This window comes from Haliotis rubra, unplaced genomic scaffold (genome assembly GCF_003918875.1).
Source record: "Haliotis rubra isolate DU_JTF1 unplaced genomic scaffold, ASM391887v1 Scf945, whole genome shotgun sequence".
NCBI lineage: Eukaryota > Metazoa > Mollusca > Gastropoda > Lepetellida > Haliotidae > Haliotis > Haliotis rubra.
The window spans coordinates 31,997-51,741 of NW_025767685.1; the positions used below are offsets into that span (position 1 = coordinate 31,997).

General features: G+C 47.6%; 1 protein-coding gene across 3 annotated transcripts in view; it reads right to left on the bottom strand.

The window, feature by feature from the left end:
- The window catches only part of LOC124264807 (cubilin-like), a 142,024-nt gene that overhangs the window by 11,600 nt on the left and 110,679 nt on the right, over positions 1–19,745 (bottom strand). For all 3 annotated transcript variants that reach the window (XM_046699598.1, XM_046699597.1, XM_046699599.1), the window contains 2 exons: positions 18,634–18,721; positions 17,896–18,017 (listed from right to left, as the gene is read on the bottom strand). In XM_046699598.1, the coding sequence (XP_046555554.1) occupies positions 17,896–18,017; positions 18,634–18,721 (210 nt within the window). The remainder of the gene's footprint in view (positions 1–17,895; positions 18,018–18,633; positions 18,722–19,745) is intronic.

Consider the following 19,745-nt stretch of genomic DNA (forward strand, 5'->3'; position numbering starts at 1 on the left):
TCTGTGTCACCCACCATCATACACCACACTAGATCTGTGTCACCCACCATCATACACCACACTAGACCTGTGTCACCCACCATCATACACCACACTAGACCTGTGTCACCTACCATCATACACCACACTAGACCTGTGTCACCTACCATCATACACCACACTAGACCTGTGTCACCCACCATCATACACCACACTAGACCTGTGTCACCTACCATCATACACCACACTAGACCTGTGTCACCTACCATCATACACCACACTAGACCTGTGTCACTCCACCATCATACACCACACTAGACCTGTGTCACCTACCATCATACACCACACTAGACCTGTGTCACCCACCATCATCATACACCACACTAGACCTGTGTCACATCATACACACACTCATACACCCACATACACCACTAGACCTGTGTCACCCACCATCATACACCACACTAGACCTGTGTCACCTACCATCATACACCACACTAGACCTGTGTCACCCACCATCATACACCACACTAGACCTGTGTCACCTACCATCATACACCACACTAGACCTTGTGTCACCTACCATCATACACCACACTAGACCTGTGTCACCCACCATCATACACCACACTAGACCTGTGTCACCCACCATCATACACCACACTAGACCTGTGTCACCTACCATCATACACCACACTAGATCTGTGTCACCTACATCATCATACACCACACTAGACCTGTGTCACCCACCATCATACACCACACTAGACCTGTGTCACCCACCATCATACACCACACTAGACCTGTGTCACCCACCATCATACACCACACTAGACCTGTGTCACCTACCATCATACACCACACTAGACCTGTGTCACCCACCATCATACACCACACTAGACCTGTGTCACCCACCATCATACACCACACTAGACCTGTGTCACCTACCATCACACACCACACTAGACCTGTGTCACCTACCATCATACACCACACTAGACCTGTGTCACCTACCATCATACACCACACTAGACCTGTGTCACCTACCATCATACACCACACTAGACCTGTGTCACCTACCATCATACACCACACTAGACCTGTGTCACCTACCATCATACACCACACTAGATCTGTGTCACCTACCATCATACACCACACTAGACCTGTGTCACCTACCATCTTACACCACACTAGACCTGTGTCACCTACCATCTTCCACCACACTAGACCTGTGTCACCTACCATCATACACCACACTAGACCTGTGTCACCTACCATCATACACCACACTAGATCTGTGTCACCTACCATCATACACCACACTAGATCTGTGTCACCTACCATCATACACCACACTAGACCTGTGTCACCTACCATCTTACACCACACTAGACCTGTGTCATATCATCTTACACACTAGACCTGTGTCACCTACCATCATACACCACACTAGACCTGTGTCACCTACCATCATACACCACACTAGATCTGTGTCACCTACCATCATACACCACACTAGATCTGTGTCACCTACCATCATACACCACCTAGACCTGTGTCACCTACCATCATACACCACACTAGATCTGTGTCACCTACCATCATACACCACACTAGACCTGTGTCACCTACCATCATACACCACACTAGATCTGTGTCACCCACCATCATACACCACACTAGATCTGTGTCACCCACCATCATACACCACACTAGACCTGTGTCACCCACCATCATACACCACACTAGACCTGTGTCACCCACCATCATACACCACACTAGACCTGTGTCACCTACCATCATACACCACACTAGACCTGTGTCACCCACCATCATACACCACACTAGACCTGTGTCACCTACCATCATACACCACACTAGATCTGTGTCACCTACCATCATACACCACACTAGACCTGTGTCACCTACCATCATACACCACACTAGACCTGTGTCACCCACCATCATACACCACACTAGACCTGTGTCACCCACCATCATACACCACACTAGACCTGTGTCACCTACCATCACACACCACACTAGACCTGTGTCACGTACCATCATACACCACACTAGACCTGTGTCACCCACCATCATACACCACACTAGACCTGTGTCACCTACCATCATACACCACACTAGATCTGTGTCACCTATCATCTTACACCACACTAGACCTGTGTCACCTATCATCTTACACCACACTAGATCTGTGTCACCCACCATCATTCACCACACTAGATCTGTGTCACCTACCATCATACACCACACTAGATCTGTGTCACCCACCATCATACACCACACTAGACCTGTGTCACCTACCATCATCATACACCACACTAGATCTGTGTCACCTACCATCATACACCACACTAGACCTGTGTCACCTACCATCTTACACCACACTAGACCTGTGTCACCTACCATCATACACCACACTAGAGTGTGTCACCCACCATCATACACCACACTAGACCTGTGTCACCTATCATCATACACCACACTAGATCTGTGTCACCTACCATCATACACCACCACACTAGACCTGTGTCACCTACCATCTTACACCCCACTAGACCTGTGTCACCTACCATCTTTCCACCACACTAGACCTGTGTCACCTACCATCATACACCACACTAGACCTGTGTCACCTACCATCATACACCACACTAGACCTGTGTCACCTACCATCATACACCACACTAGATCTGTGTCACCTACCATCATACACCACACTAGACCTGTGTCACCTTACCATCTTACACCACACTAGACCTGTGTCACCTATCATCTTCCACACCACACTAGACCTGTGTCACTCTACCATCATACACCACACTAGACCTGTGTCAGCTACCATCATACACCACACTAGATCTGTGTCACCTACCATCATACACCACACTAGATCTGTGTCACCTACCATCATACACCACTCCTAGACCTGTGTCACCTACTCATGCACTGCACTAGATCTGTGTCACCTAGACAAACATACACACACTAGATCTGTGTGTCACCTCACTAATTATCTGTGTCACACTACTCCTGTGTCACCTATCACACACCACACTAGATCTGTGTCACCCACCATCATACACCACACTAGACCTGTGTCACCCACCATCATACACCACACTAGACCTGTGTCACCCACCATCATACACCACACTAGACCTGTGTCACCTACCATCATACACCACACTAGACCTGTGTCACCCACCATCATACACCACACTAGACCTGTCTCACCTACCATCATACACCACACTAGATCTGTGTCACCTACCATCATACACCACACTAGACCTGTGTCACCTACCATCATACACCACACTAGACCTGTGTCACCCACCATCATACACCACACTAGACCTGTGTTACCCACCATCATACACCACACTAGACCTGTGTCACCTACCATCACACACCACACTAGACCTGTGTCACGTACCATCATACGCCACACTAGACCTGTGTCACCCACCATCATACACCACACTAGATCTGTGTCACCCACCATCATACACCACACTAGATTTGTGTCACCTACCAACATACACCACACTAGATCTGTGTCATCCCCCATCATACACCACACTAGACCTGTGTCACCTACCATCATACACCACACTAGATCTGTGTCACCTATCATCTTACACCACACTAGACCTGTGTCACCTATCATCTTACACCACACTATATCTGTGTCACCCACCATCATACACCACACTAGATTTGTGTCACCTACCAACATACACCACACTAGATCTGTGTCACCCACCATGATACACCACACTAGACCTGTGTTACCCACCATCATACACCACACTAAACCTGTGTCGCCTACCATCACACACCACACTAGACCTGTGTCACGTACCATCATACACCACACTAGACCTGTGTCACCCACCATCATACACCACACTAGACCTGTGTCACCTACCATCATACACCACACTAGATCTGTGTCACCTATCATCATACACCACACTAGACCTGTGTCACTTATCATCATACACCACACTAGATCTGTGTCACCTATCATCATACACCACACTAGATCTGTGTCACCTACCATCATACACCACACTAGACTTGTGTCACCCACCATCATACAAAACACTAGACATGTGTCACCTACCATCATACACCACACTAGATCTGTGTCACTTACCATCATACACCACACTAGACCTGCGTCACCTACCATCATACATCACACTAGACCTGTGTCACCTACCATCATACATCACACTAGACCTGTGTCACCTATCATCTTCCACCACACTAGACCTGTGTCACCTACCATCATACACCACACTAGACCTGTGTCACCTACCATCATACACCACACTAGATCTGTGTCACCCACCATCACACACCGCTAGATCTGTGTCACCTACCATCATACACCACACTAGACCTGTGTCACCTACCATCTTACACCACACTAGACCTGTGTCACCTATCATCTTCCACCACACTAGACCTGTGTCACCTACCATCATACACCACACTAGACCTGTGTCAGCTACCATCATACACCACACTAGACCTGTGTCAGCTACCATCATACACCACACTAGATCTGTGTCACCTACCATCATACACCATACTAGATCTGTGTCACCTACCATCATACACCACACTAGACCTGTGTCACCCACCATCATACACCACACTAGACCTGTGTCACCCACCATCATACACCACACGAGACCTGTGTCACCTACCATCATACAAAACACTAGACCTGTATCACCCACCATCATACACCACACTAGACCTGTGTCACCCACCATCATACACCACACTAGACCTGTGTCACCTACCATCATACACCACACTAGATCTGTGTCACCTATCATCTTACACCACACTAGACCTGTGTCACCTATCATCTTACACCACACTAGACCTGTGTCACCTACCATCATACACCACACTAGAGCTGTGTCACCTACCATCTTACACCACAATAGACCTGTGTCACCTATCATCATACACCACACTAGATCTGTGTCACCTACCATCATACACCACACTAGACCTGTGTCACCTACCATCTTACACCCCACTAGACCTGTGTCACCTACCATCTTCCACCACACTAGACCTGTGTCATCTACCATCATACACCACACTAGACCTGTGTCACCTACCATCATACACCACACTAGATCTGTGTCACCCACCATCATACACCAATAGATCTGTGTCACCTACCATCATACACCACACTAGACCTGTGTCACCTACCATCTTACACCACACTAGACCTGTGTCACCTATCATCTTCCACAACACTAGACCTGTGTCACCTACCATCATACACCACACTAGACCTGTGTCACCTACCATCATACACCACACTAGATCTGTGTCACCTACCATCATACACCACACTAGATCTGTGTCACCTACCATCATACACCACCCTAGACCTGTGTCACCTACCATCATGCACTGCACTAGATCTGTGTCACCTACAAACATACACCACACTAGATCTGTGTCACCAACCATCACACACCACACTAGATCTGTGTCACCCACCATCACACACCACACTAGATCTGTGTCACCCACCATCATACACCACACTAGACCTGTGTCACCCACCATCATACACCACACTAGACCTGTGTCACCCACCATCATACACCACACTAGACCTGTGTCACCTACCATCATACACCACACTAGACCTGTGTCACCCACCATCATACACCACACTAGACCTGTGTCACCTACCATCATACACCACACTAGATCTGTGTCACCTACCATCATACACCACACTAGACCTGTGTCACCTACCATCATACACCACACTAGACCTGTGTCACCCACCATCATACACCACACTAGACCTGTGTTACCCACCATCATACACCACACTAGACCTGTGTCACCTACCATCACACACCACACTAGACCTGTGTCACCCACCATCATACACCACACTAGACCTGTGTCACCCACCATCATACACCACACTAGACCTGTGTCACCTACCATCATACACCACACTAGATCTGTGTCACCTATCATCTTACACCACACTAGACCTGTGTCACCTATCATCTTACACCACACTAGATCTGTGTCACCCACCATCATACACCACACTAGATTTGTGTCACCTACCAACATACACCACACTAGATCTGTGTCACCCCCATCATACACCACACTAGACCTGTGTCACCTACCATCATACACCACACTAGATCTGTGTCACCTATCATCTTACACCACACTAGACCTGTGTCACCTATCATCTTACACCACACTAGATCTGTGTCACCCACCATCATACACCACACTAGATTTGTGTCACCTACCAACATACACCACACTAGATCTGTGTCACCCACCATGATACACCACACTAGACCTGTGTTACCCACCATCATACACCACACTAGACCTGTGTCGCCTACCATCACACACCACACTAGACCTGTGTCACGTACCATCATACACCACACTAGACCTGTGTCACCCACCATCATACACCACACTAGACCTGTGTCACCTACCATCATACACCACACTAGATCTGTGTCACCTATCATCATACACCACACTAGACCTGTGTCACTTATCATCATACACCACACTAGATCTGTGTCACCTATCATCATACACCACACTAGATCTGTGTCACCTACCATCATACACCACACTAGACTTGTGTCACCCACCATCATACAAAACACTAGACATGTGTCACCTACCATCATACACCACACTAGATCTGTGTCACTTACCATCATACACCACACTAGACCTGCGTCACCTACCATCATACATCACACTAGACCTGTGTCACCTACCATCATACATCACACTAGACCTGTGTCACCTATCATCTTCCACCACACTAGACCTGTGTCACCTACCATCATACACCACACTAGACCTGTGTCACCTACCATCATACACCACACTAGATCTGTGTCACCCACCATCACACACCACACTAGATCTGTGTCACCTACCATCATACACCACACTAGACCTGTGTCACCTACCATCTTACACCACACTAGACCTGTGTCACCTATCATCATACACCACACTAGACCTGTGTCACCTACCATCATACACCACACTAGACCTGTGTCACCTACCATCATACACCACACTAGACCTGTGTCACCTACCATCATACACCACACTAGATCTGTGTCACCTACCATCATACACCACACTAGATCTGTGTCACCTACCATCATACACCACACTAGACCTGTGTCACCCACCATCATACACCACACTAGACCTGTGTCACCCACCATCATACACCACACGAGACCTGTGTCACCTACCATCATACAAAACACTAGACCTGTATCACCCACCATCATACACCACACTAGACCTGTGTCACCCACCATCATACACCACACTAGACCTGTGTCACCTACCATCATACACCACACTAGACCTGTGTCACCATATACACCATCATACACCACACTAGACCTGTGTCACCTATCATCTTACACCACACTAGACCTGTGTCACCTACCATCATACACCACACTAGACCTGTGTCACCTACCATCATACACCACACTAGACCTGTGTCACCTACCATCATACACCACACTAGATCTGTGTCACCTACCATCATACACCACACTAGACCTGTGTCACCTACCATCTTACACCCCACTAGACCTGTGTCACCTACCATCTTCCACCACACTAGACCTGTGTCACCTACCATCATACACCACACTAGACCTGTGTCACCTACCATCATACACCACACTAGATCTGTGTCACCCACCATCATACACCAATAGATCTGTGTCACCTACCATCATACACCACACTAGACCTGTGTCACCTACCATCTTACACCACACTAGACCTGTGTCACCTATCATCTTCCACAACACTAGACCTGTGTCACCTACCATCATACACCACACTAGACCTGTGTCAGCTACCATCATACACCACACTAGATCTGTGTCACCTACCATCATACACCACACTAGATCTGTGTCACCTACCATCATACACCACCCTAGACCTGTGTCACCTACCATCATGCACCGCACTAGATCTGTGTCACCTACAAACATACACCACACTAGATCTGTGTCACCAACCATCACACACCACACTAGATCTGTGTCACCCACCATCACACACCACACTAGATCTGTGTCACCCACCATCATACACCACACTAGACCTGTGTCACCCACCATCATACACCACACTAGAGCCTGTGTCACCCACCATCATACACCACACTAGACCTGTGTCACCTACCATCATACACCACACTAGACCTGTGTCACCCACCATCATACACCACACTAGACCTGTCTCACCTACCATCATACACCACACTAGATCTGTGTCACCTACCATCATACACCACACTAGACCTGTGTCACCTACCATCATACACCACACTAGACCTGTGTCACCCACCATCATACACCACACTAGACCTGTGTCACCCACCATCATACACCACACTAGACCTGTGTCACCTACCATCACACACCACACTAGACCTGTGTCACGTACCATCATACGCCACACTAGACCTGTGTCACCCACCATCATACACCACACTAGACCTGTGTCACCTACCATCATACACCAAACTAGATCTGTGTCACCTATCATCTTACACCACACTAGACCTGTGTCACCTATCATCTTACACCACACTAGATCTGTGTCACCCACCATCATACACCACACTAGATTTGTGTCACCTACCAACATACACCACACTAGATCTGTGTCACCCCCCATCATACACCACACTAGACCTGTGTCACCTACCATCATACACCACACTAGATCTGTGTCACCTATCATCTTACACCACACTAGACCTGTGTCACCTATCATCTTACACCACACTATATCTGTGTCACCCACCATCATACACCACACTAGATTTGTGTCACCTACCAACATACACCACACTAGATCTGTATCACCCACCATGATACACCACACTAGACCTGTGTTACCCACCATCATACACCACACTAGACCTGTGTCGCCTACCATCACACACCACACTAGACCTGTGTCACGCACTCATCATACACCACACTAGACCTGTGTCACCTACCATCATACACCACACTAGACCTGTGTCACCTACCATCATACACCACACTAGATCTGTGTCACCTATCATCATACACCACACTAGACCTGTGTCACTTATCATCATACACCACACTAGATCTGTGTCACCTATCATCATACACCACACTAGATCTGTGTCACCTACCATCATACACCACACTAGACTTGTGTCACCAACCATCATACAAAACACTAGACATGTGTCACCTACCATCATACACCACACTAGATCTGTGTCACTTACCATCATACACCACACTAGACCTGCGTCACCTACCATCATACATCACACTAGACCTGTGTCACCTACCATCATACACCGCACTAGATCTGTGTCACCCACCATCATACACCACACTAGACCTGTGTCACGTACCATCATACATCACACTAGATCTGTGTCACCCACCATCATACACCACACTAGATCTGTGTCACCCACCATCATACACCACACTAGACCTGTGTCACCCACCATCATACACCACACTAGATCTGTGTCACCTACCATCTTACACCACAATAGACCTGTGTCACCTATCATCTTACACCACACTAGATCTGTGTCACCTACCATCATACACCACACTAGACCTGTGTCACCTACCATCTTACACCACACTAGACCTGTGTCACCTATCATCTTCCACCACACTAGACCTGTGTCACCTACCATCATACACCACACTAGACCTGTGTCACCTACCATCATACACCACACTAGATCTGTGTCATCCACCATCACACACCACTAGATCTGTGTCACCTACCATCATACACCACACTAGACCTGTGTCACCTACCATCTTACACCACACTAGACCTGTGTCACCTATCATCTTCCACCACACTAGACCTGTGTCACCTACCATCATACACCACACTAGACCTGTGTCAGCTACCATCATACACCACACTAGATCTGTGTCACCTACCATCATACACCACACTAGATCTGTGTCACCTACCATCATACACCACCCTAGACCTGTGTCACCTACCATCATACACCACACTAGATCTGTGTCACCTACCATCATACACCACACTAGATCTGTGTCACCCACCATCACACACCACACTAGATCTGTGTCACCCACCATCATACACCACACTAGACCTGTGTCACCCACCATCATACACCACACTAGACCTGTGTCACCTACCATCATACACCACACTAGACCTGTGTCAGCTACCATCATACACCACACTAGATCTGTGTCACCTACCATCATACACCACACTAGATCTGTGTCACCTACCATCATACACCACACTAGACCTGTGTCACCTACCATCATACACCACACTAGACCTGTGTCACCCACCATCATACACCACACTAGACCTGTGTCACCTACCATCATACAAAACACTAGACCTGTATCACCCACCATCATACACCACACTAGACCTGTGTCACCCACCATCATACACCACACTAGACCTGTGTCACCTACCATCATACACCACACTAGATCTGTGTCACCTATCATCTTACACCACACTAGACCTGTGTCACCTATCATCTTACACCACACTAGACCTGTGTCACCCACTATCATACACCACACTAGACCTGTGTCACCCACCATCATACATCACACTAGACCTGTGTCACCCACCATCATACACCACACTAGACCTGTGTCACCTACCATCATACACCACACTAGACCTGTGTTACCCACCATCATACACCACACTAGACCTGTGTCACCTACCATCACACACCACACTAGACCTGTGTCACGTACCATCATACACCACACTAGACCTGTGTCACCTACCATCATACACCACACTAGACCTGTGTCACCTACCATCATACACCACACTAGATCTGTGTCACCTATCATCTTACACCACACTAGACCTGTGTCACTTATCATCTTACACCACACTAGATTTGTGTCACCTACCATCATACACCACACTAGACCTGTGTCACCTACCATCTTACACCACACTAGACCTGTGTCACCTGTCATCTTCCACCACACTAGACCTGTGTTACCTACCATCATACACCACACTAGACCTGTGTCACCTACCATCATACACCACACTAGATCTGTGTCACCCACCATCACACACCACACTAGATCTGTGTCACCTACCATCATACACCACACTAGACCTGTCTCATCCACCATCATACACCACACTGGACCTGTGTCACCTACCATCACACACCACACTAAATGTGTGTCAGCTACCATCATACACCACACTAGACCTGTGTCACCTATCATCTTACACCACACTAGATCTGTGTCACCTACCATCATACACCACACTAGACCTGTCTCACCTATCATCTTACACCACACTAGACCTGTGTCACCCACCATCATACACCACACTAGACCTGTGTCACCTACCATCATACACCACACTAGATCTGTGCCACCTATCATCATACACCACACTATACCTGTGTCACTTATCATCATACACCACACTAGATCTGTGTCACCTATCATCATACACCACACTAGATCTGTGTCACCTACCATCATACACCACACTAGACTTGTGTCACCCACCATCATACACCACACTAGACATGTGTCACCTACCATCATACACCACACTAGATCTGTGTCACTTACCATCATACACCACACTAGACCTGCGTCACCTACCATCATACATCACACTAGACCTGTGTCACCTACCATCATACACCACACTAGATCTGTGTCACCTACCATCATACACCACACTAGACCTGTGTCACCTACCATCATACATCACACTAGATCTGTGTCACCCACCATCATACACCACACTAGATCTGTGTCACCCACCATCATACACCACACTAGACCTGTGTCACCCACCATCATACACCACACTAGACCTGTGTCACCTATCATCTTACACCACACTAGACCTGTGTCACCTACCATCATACACCACACTAGATCTGTGTCACCTACCATCATACACCACACTAGACCTGTGTCACCTACCATCTTACACCACACTAGACCTGTGTCACCTATCATCTTACACCACACTAGACCTGTGTCACCTACCATCATACACCACACTAGACCTGTGTCACCTACCATCATACACCACACTAGATCTGTGTCACCCACCATCACACACCACACTAGATCTGTGTCACCTACCATCATACACCACACTAGACCTGTGTCACCTACCATCTTACACCACACTAGACCTGTGTCACCTACCATCATACACCACACTAGACCTGTGTCACCTACCATCATACACCACACTAGACCTGTGTCACCTACCATCATATACACCACACTAGATCTGTGTCACCTACCATCATACACCACACTAGACCTGTGTCACCTACCATCATACACCACACTAGACCTGTGTCACCTACCACTATCATACACCACACTAGATCTGTGTCACCTACCATCATACACCACACTAGATCTGTGTCACCCACCATCACACACCACACTAGATCTGTGTCACCCACCATCATACACCACACTAGACCTGTGTCACCCACCATCATACACCACACTAGACCTGTGTCACCTACCATCATACACACCACACTAGACCTGTGTCACCTACCATCATACACCACACTAGATCTGTGTCACCTACCATCATACACCACACTAGATCTGTGTCACCTACCATCATACACCACACTAGACCTGTGTCACCCACCATCATACACCACACTAGACCTGTGTCACCCACCATCATACACCACACTAGACCTGTGTCACCTACCATCATACACCACACTAGACCTGTGTCACCCACCATCATACACCACACTAGACCTGTGTCACCCACCATCATACACCACACTAGACCTGTGTCACCCACCATCATACACCACACTAGATCTGTGTCACCTACCATCATACACCACACTAGACCTGTGTCACCTACCATCATACACCACACTAGACCTGTGTCACCCACTATCATACACCACACTAGACCTGTGTCACCCACCATCATACATCACACTAGACCTGTGTCACCCACCATCACCTACACCACACCACACTAGACCTGTGTCACCTACCATCATACACCACACTAGACCTGTGTCCCACCATCATACACCACACTAGACCTGTGTCACCTACCATCATACACCACACTAGACCTGTGTCACCTACCATCATACACCACACTAGACCTGTGTCACCTACCATCATACACCACACTAGACCTGTGTCACCTACCATCACACACCACACTAGATCTGTGTCACCTACCATCATACACCACACTAGACCTGTGTCACCTATCATCTTACACCACACTAGATCTGTGTCACCTACCATCATACATCACACTAGACCTGTGTCACCCACCATCATACACCACACTAGACCTGTGTCACCTACCATCATACACCACACTAGACCTGTGTTACCCACCATCATACACCACACTAGACCTGTGTCACCTACCATCACACACCACACTAGACCTGTGTCACGTACCATCATACACCACACTAGACCTGTGTCACCTACCATCATACACCACACTAGACCTGTGTCACCTACCATCATACACCACACTAGATCTGTGTCACCTACCATCACACACCACACTAAATGTGTGTCACCTACCATCATACACCACACTAGACCTGTGTCACCTATCATCTTACACCACACTAGATCTGTGTCACCTACCATCATACACCACACTAGACCTGTGTCACCTATCATCTTACATCACACGAGACCTGTGTCACCTACCATCATACACCACACTAGATCTGTGTCACCTATCATCATACATCACACTAGACCTGTGTCACCCACCATCATACACCACACTAGACCTGTGTCACCTATCATCTACACCACACTAGACCTGTGTCACCTACCATCACACACCACACTAGATCTGTGTCACCTACTATCATACACCACACTAGACCTGTGTCACCTATCATCTTACACCACACTAGATCTGTGTCACCTACCATCATACACCACACTAGATCTGTGTCACTCACCATCACACACCACACTAGACCTGTGTCATGTACCATCACACACCACACTAGATCCGTGTCACCTACCATCATACACCACACTAGACCTGTGTCACCTACCATCATACACCACACTAGACCTGTGTCACCTATCATCTTACACCACACTAGACCTGTGTCACCTACCATCACACACCACACTAGATCTGTGTCACCTACCATCATACACCACACTAGACCTGTGTCACCTATCATCTTACACCACACTAGATCTGTGTCACCCACCATCATACACCACACTAGACCTGTGTCACCCACCATCATACACCACACTAGACCTGTGTCACCTACCATCATACACCACACTAGACCTGTGTTACCCACCATCATACACCACACTAGACCTGTGTCACCTACCATCACACACCACACTAGACCTGTGTCACGTACCATCATACACCACACTAGACCTGTGTCACCTACCATCATACACCACACTAGACCTGTGTCACCTACCATCATACACCACACTAGATCTGTGTCACCTACCATCACACACCATACTAAATGTGTGTCACCTACCATCATACACCACACTAGACCTGTGTCACCTATCATCTTACACCACACTAGATCTGTGTCACCTACCATCATACACCACACTAGACCTGTGTCACCTATCATCTTACATCACACGAGACCTGTTTCACACACCATCATACACCACACTAGATCTGTGTCACCCATCATCATACATCACACTAGACCTGTGTCACCCACCATCATACACCACACTAGACCTGTGTCACCTATCATCTTACACCACACTAGACCTGTGTCACCTACCATCACACACCACACTAGATCTGTGTCACCTACTATCATACACCACACTAGACCTGTGTCACCTATCATCTTACACCACACTAGATCTGTGTCACCTACCATCATACACCACACTAGATCTGTGTCACTCACCATCACACACCACACTAGACCTGTGTCATCTACCATCACACACCACACTAGATCCGTGTCACCTACCATCATACACCACACTAGACCTGTGTCACCTACCATCATACACCACACTAGACCTGTGTCACCTATCATCTTACACCACACTAGACCTGTGTCACCTACCATCACACACCACACTAGATCTGTGTCACCTACTATCATACACCACACTAGACCTGTGTCACCTATCATCTTACACCACACTAGATCTGTGTCACCCACCATCATACACCACACTAGACCTGTGTCACCCACCATCATACACCACACTAGACCTGTGTCACCCACCATCATACACCACACTAGACCTGTGTCGCCCACTATCATACACCACACTAGATCTGTGTCACTTATCATCTTACATCACACGAGACCTGTGTCACACACCATCATACACCACACTAGATCTGTGTCACCCACCATCATACATCACACTAGACCTGTGTCACCCACCATCTTACACCACACTAGACCTGTGTCACCTACCATCATACACCACACTAGATCTGTGTCACCCACCATCATACACCACACTAGACCTGTGTTACCCACCATCATACACCACACTAGACCTGTGTCACCTACCATCACACACCACACTAGACCTGTGTCACGTACCATCATACACCACACTAGACCTGTGTCACCTACCATCATACACCACACTAGACCTGTGTCACCTACCATCAAACACCACACTAGATCTGTGTCACCTACCATCTTACACCACACTAGATCTGTGTCACCTATCATCTTACACCACACTAGATCTGTGCAACCTACCATAATACACCACACTAGACCTGTGTCACCTACCATCATACACCACACTAGACCTGTGTCACCTACCATCATACACCACACTAGATCTGTGTCACCCACCATCACACACCACACTAGATCTGTGTCACCTACTATCATACACCACACTAGACCTGTCTCATCCACCATCATACACCACACTGGACCTGTGTCACCTACCATCACACACCACACTAAATCTGTGTCACCTACCATCATACACTTCACTAGACCTGTGTCACCTATCATCTTACACCACACTAGATCTGTGTCACCTACCATCATACACCACACTAGATCTGTGTCACCTACCATCATACACCACACTAGATCTGTGTCACCTACCATCACACACCACACTAGATCTGTGTCACCTACTATCATACACCACATTAGACCTGTGTCACCTATCATCTTACACCACACTAGGTCTGTGTCACCTACCATCATACACCACAGTAGATCTGTGTCACTCACCATCACACACCACACTAGACCTCTGTCATCTACCATCACACACCACACTAGATCCGTGTCACCTACCATCATACACCACACTAGACCTGTGTCACCTACCATCATACACCACACTAGACCTGTGTCACCTATCATCTTACACCACACTAGACCTGTGTCACCTACCATCACACACCACACTAGATCTGTGTCACCTACTATCATACACCGCACTAGACCTGTGTCACCTATCATCTTACACCACACTAGATCTGTGTCACCCACCATCATACACCACACTAGACCTGTGTCACCCACCATCATACACCACACTAGACCTGTGTCACCCACCATCATACACCAAACTAGACCTGTGTCGCCCATCATCATACACCACACTAGATCTGTGTCACTTATCATCTTACATCACACGAGACCTGTGTCACCACCATCATACACCACACTAGACCTGTGTCACCCACCATAGACCTGTGTCACCCACCAATTATCATACACCACACTAGACCTGTGTCACCCACCATCATACACCACACTAGACCTGTGTCACCCACCATCATACACCAAACTAGACCTGTGTCACCCACCATCATACACCACACTAGACCTGTGTCACCCACCATCATACACCACACTAGACCTGTGTCACCCACCATCATACACCACACTAGACCTGTGTCACCCACCATCATACACCACACTAGACCTGTGTCACCCACCATCATGCACCACACTAGATCTGTGTCACCCACCATCATACACCACACTAGACCTGTGTCACCCACCATCATACACCACACGAGACATGTGTCACCCACCATCATACACCACACTAGACATGTGTCACCCACCATCATACACCACACTAGACATGTGTCACCCACCATCATACACCACACTAGACCTGTGCCACCCACCATCATACACCACACTAGATCTGTGTCACCCACCATCATACACCACACTAGACCTGTGTCACCTACCATCATACACCACACTAGACCTGTGTCACCCACCATCATACACCACACTAGATCTGTGTCACCCACCATCATACATCACACTAGACCTGTGTCACCTACCATCATACACCACACTAGACCTGTGTCACCTACCATCACACACTACACGAGACATGTGTCACCCACCATCATACACCACACTAGATCTGTGTCACCTACCATCATACACCACACTAGACATGTGTCACCCACCATCACACACCACACTAGACCTGTGTCACCTACCATCACACACCACACGAGACATGTGTCACCCACCATCATACACCACACTAGACATGTGTCACCCACCATCATACACCACACTAGACCTGTGTCACCTATCATCTTACACCACACTAGACCTGTGTCACCCACCATCATACACCACACTAGACCTGTGTCACCTACCATCATACACCACACTAGACCTGTGTCACCCACCATCATACACCACACTAGACATGTGTCACCCACCATCATAGGCTGCAAAGTAGTCAAATCGACAGTTTTCACTGGATTCAATGTCTGAGTTCAAGACAGTTATGCGGATGTAAGAGGAGACGTTGGTTCGTAGTCTCCAGGAACAGCTCACATCACTGAAAGCCAAAAACAATGCTACACTACACACACTAACCAATCACTGCTGTAAAACCAGCTGTAACAACAGTTATATCAAAGGAACGTCAGTGAAAGTATTAAAACCTAATTCAACCAAAATTTTAAAGTTTACTGATTTACTACACTTACATAATCCTATGATTTCAGAAACAATTCTAATCCCACTGCCTTCAACCATATCTCCTTTTCTGACTGCTGAAATCCATATTTGGTTTTATAAATGTCATCAGCTGAGTTTACAAATATTAAGCAATTGATTTGGCACCATTAGATACAGCCACATGGCTGCTCTCCATCAAACATAACATCCAAGTCACAAGCTCAGTGACAGAGTTCACTGCTGCAAGCCTTTATGAATACTGTATGTTTGTCATGCTAGCATGTTATACAAGTGGTATGTTTGTACGAACAATCAGTTATGTCAGTGTGGTCACTATCTTCGGGTAGTTGTCTGAAAAAATTGGTGTGGTTACTATCTTGTGGTTGTTCTCAGGAAAAGTGGGTGTGGTCACTGTCTTCGGGTAGTTCTCAGGAAAAGTGGGTGTGGTCACTATCTTGGGGTAGTTCTCAGGAAAAGTGGGTGTGGTCACTTACTTGGGGTAGTTGTCAGGGTAGCTGGGTGATTCAATGTAGTCGGGTACCAGGCGAACTTGCAGCTCAGAGACATGGCCGGCTGCACAAGCTGGAACACCAATACTTTGCTGGATCAATGTGCACACTTTGAACATGAGCTTTACAACACTACATGCTCTGAGCTGTCAACACTACACGCTCTGAGCTGTCAACCCTACACACTCTGAGCTGTCAACACTACATGCTCCGAGCTGTCAACACTACACACTCTGAGCTGTCAACACTATACGCTCTGAGCTGTCAACACTACAGGCTCTGAGCTGTCAACACTCCACGCTCTGAGCTGTCAACACTACACACTCTGAGCTGTCAACTCTACACGCTCTGAGCTGTCAACACTACAAGCTCTGAGCTGTCAACACTACACACTCTGAGCTGTCAACCATACAGGCTCTGAGCTGTCAACTCTACACGCTCTGAGCTGTCAACACTACAGGCTCTGAGCTGTCAACACTACAAGCTCTGAGCTGTCAACACTACACACTCTGAGCTGTCAACCATACAGGCTCTGAGCTGTCAACTCTACACGCTCTGAGCTGTCAACACTACAGGCTCTGAGCTGTCAACTCTACAGGCTCTGAGCTGTCAACCCTACACACTCTGAGCTGTCAACACTACACCCTCTGAGCTGTCAACACTACACGCTCTGAGCTTTACAACCCTACACACTCTGGACTGTCAACTCTACACACACTGAGCTGTCAACTCTACACACTCTGGACTGTCAACTCTACACACACTGAGATGTCAACTCTACACACACTGAGCTGTCAACTCTACACACTCTGAGCTGTCAACACTACTCTGAGCTGTCAACACAACACACTCTGAGCTGTCAAGACTACACACTCTGAGCTGTCAACACAACATACTCTGAGTTGTCAACTCTACAAACACTGAGCTGTCCACACTACTCTGATCTGTCAACACTACACACTCTGAACTGTCATAACTACACACTGAGCTGTCAACCCTACACACTCTGAGATGTCAACTCTACACACTCTGAGCTGTCAACACTATACACTCTGAGCTGTCAACACTACATGCTCTGAGCTGTCAACACTACAGGC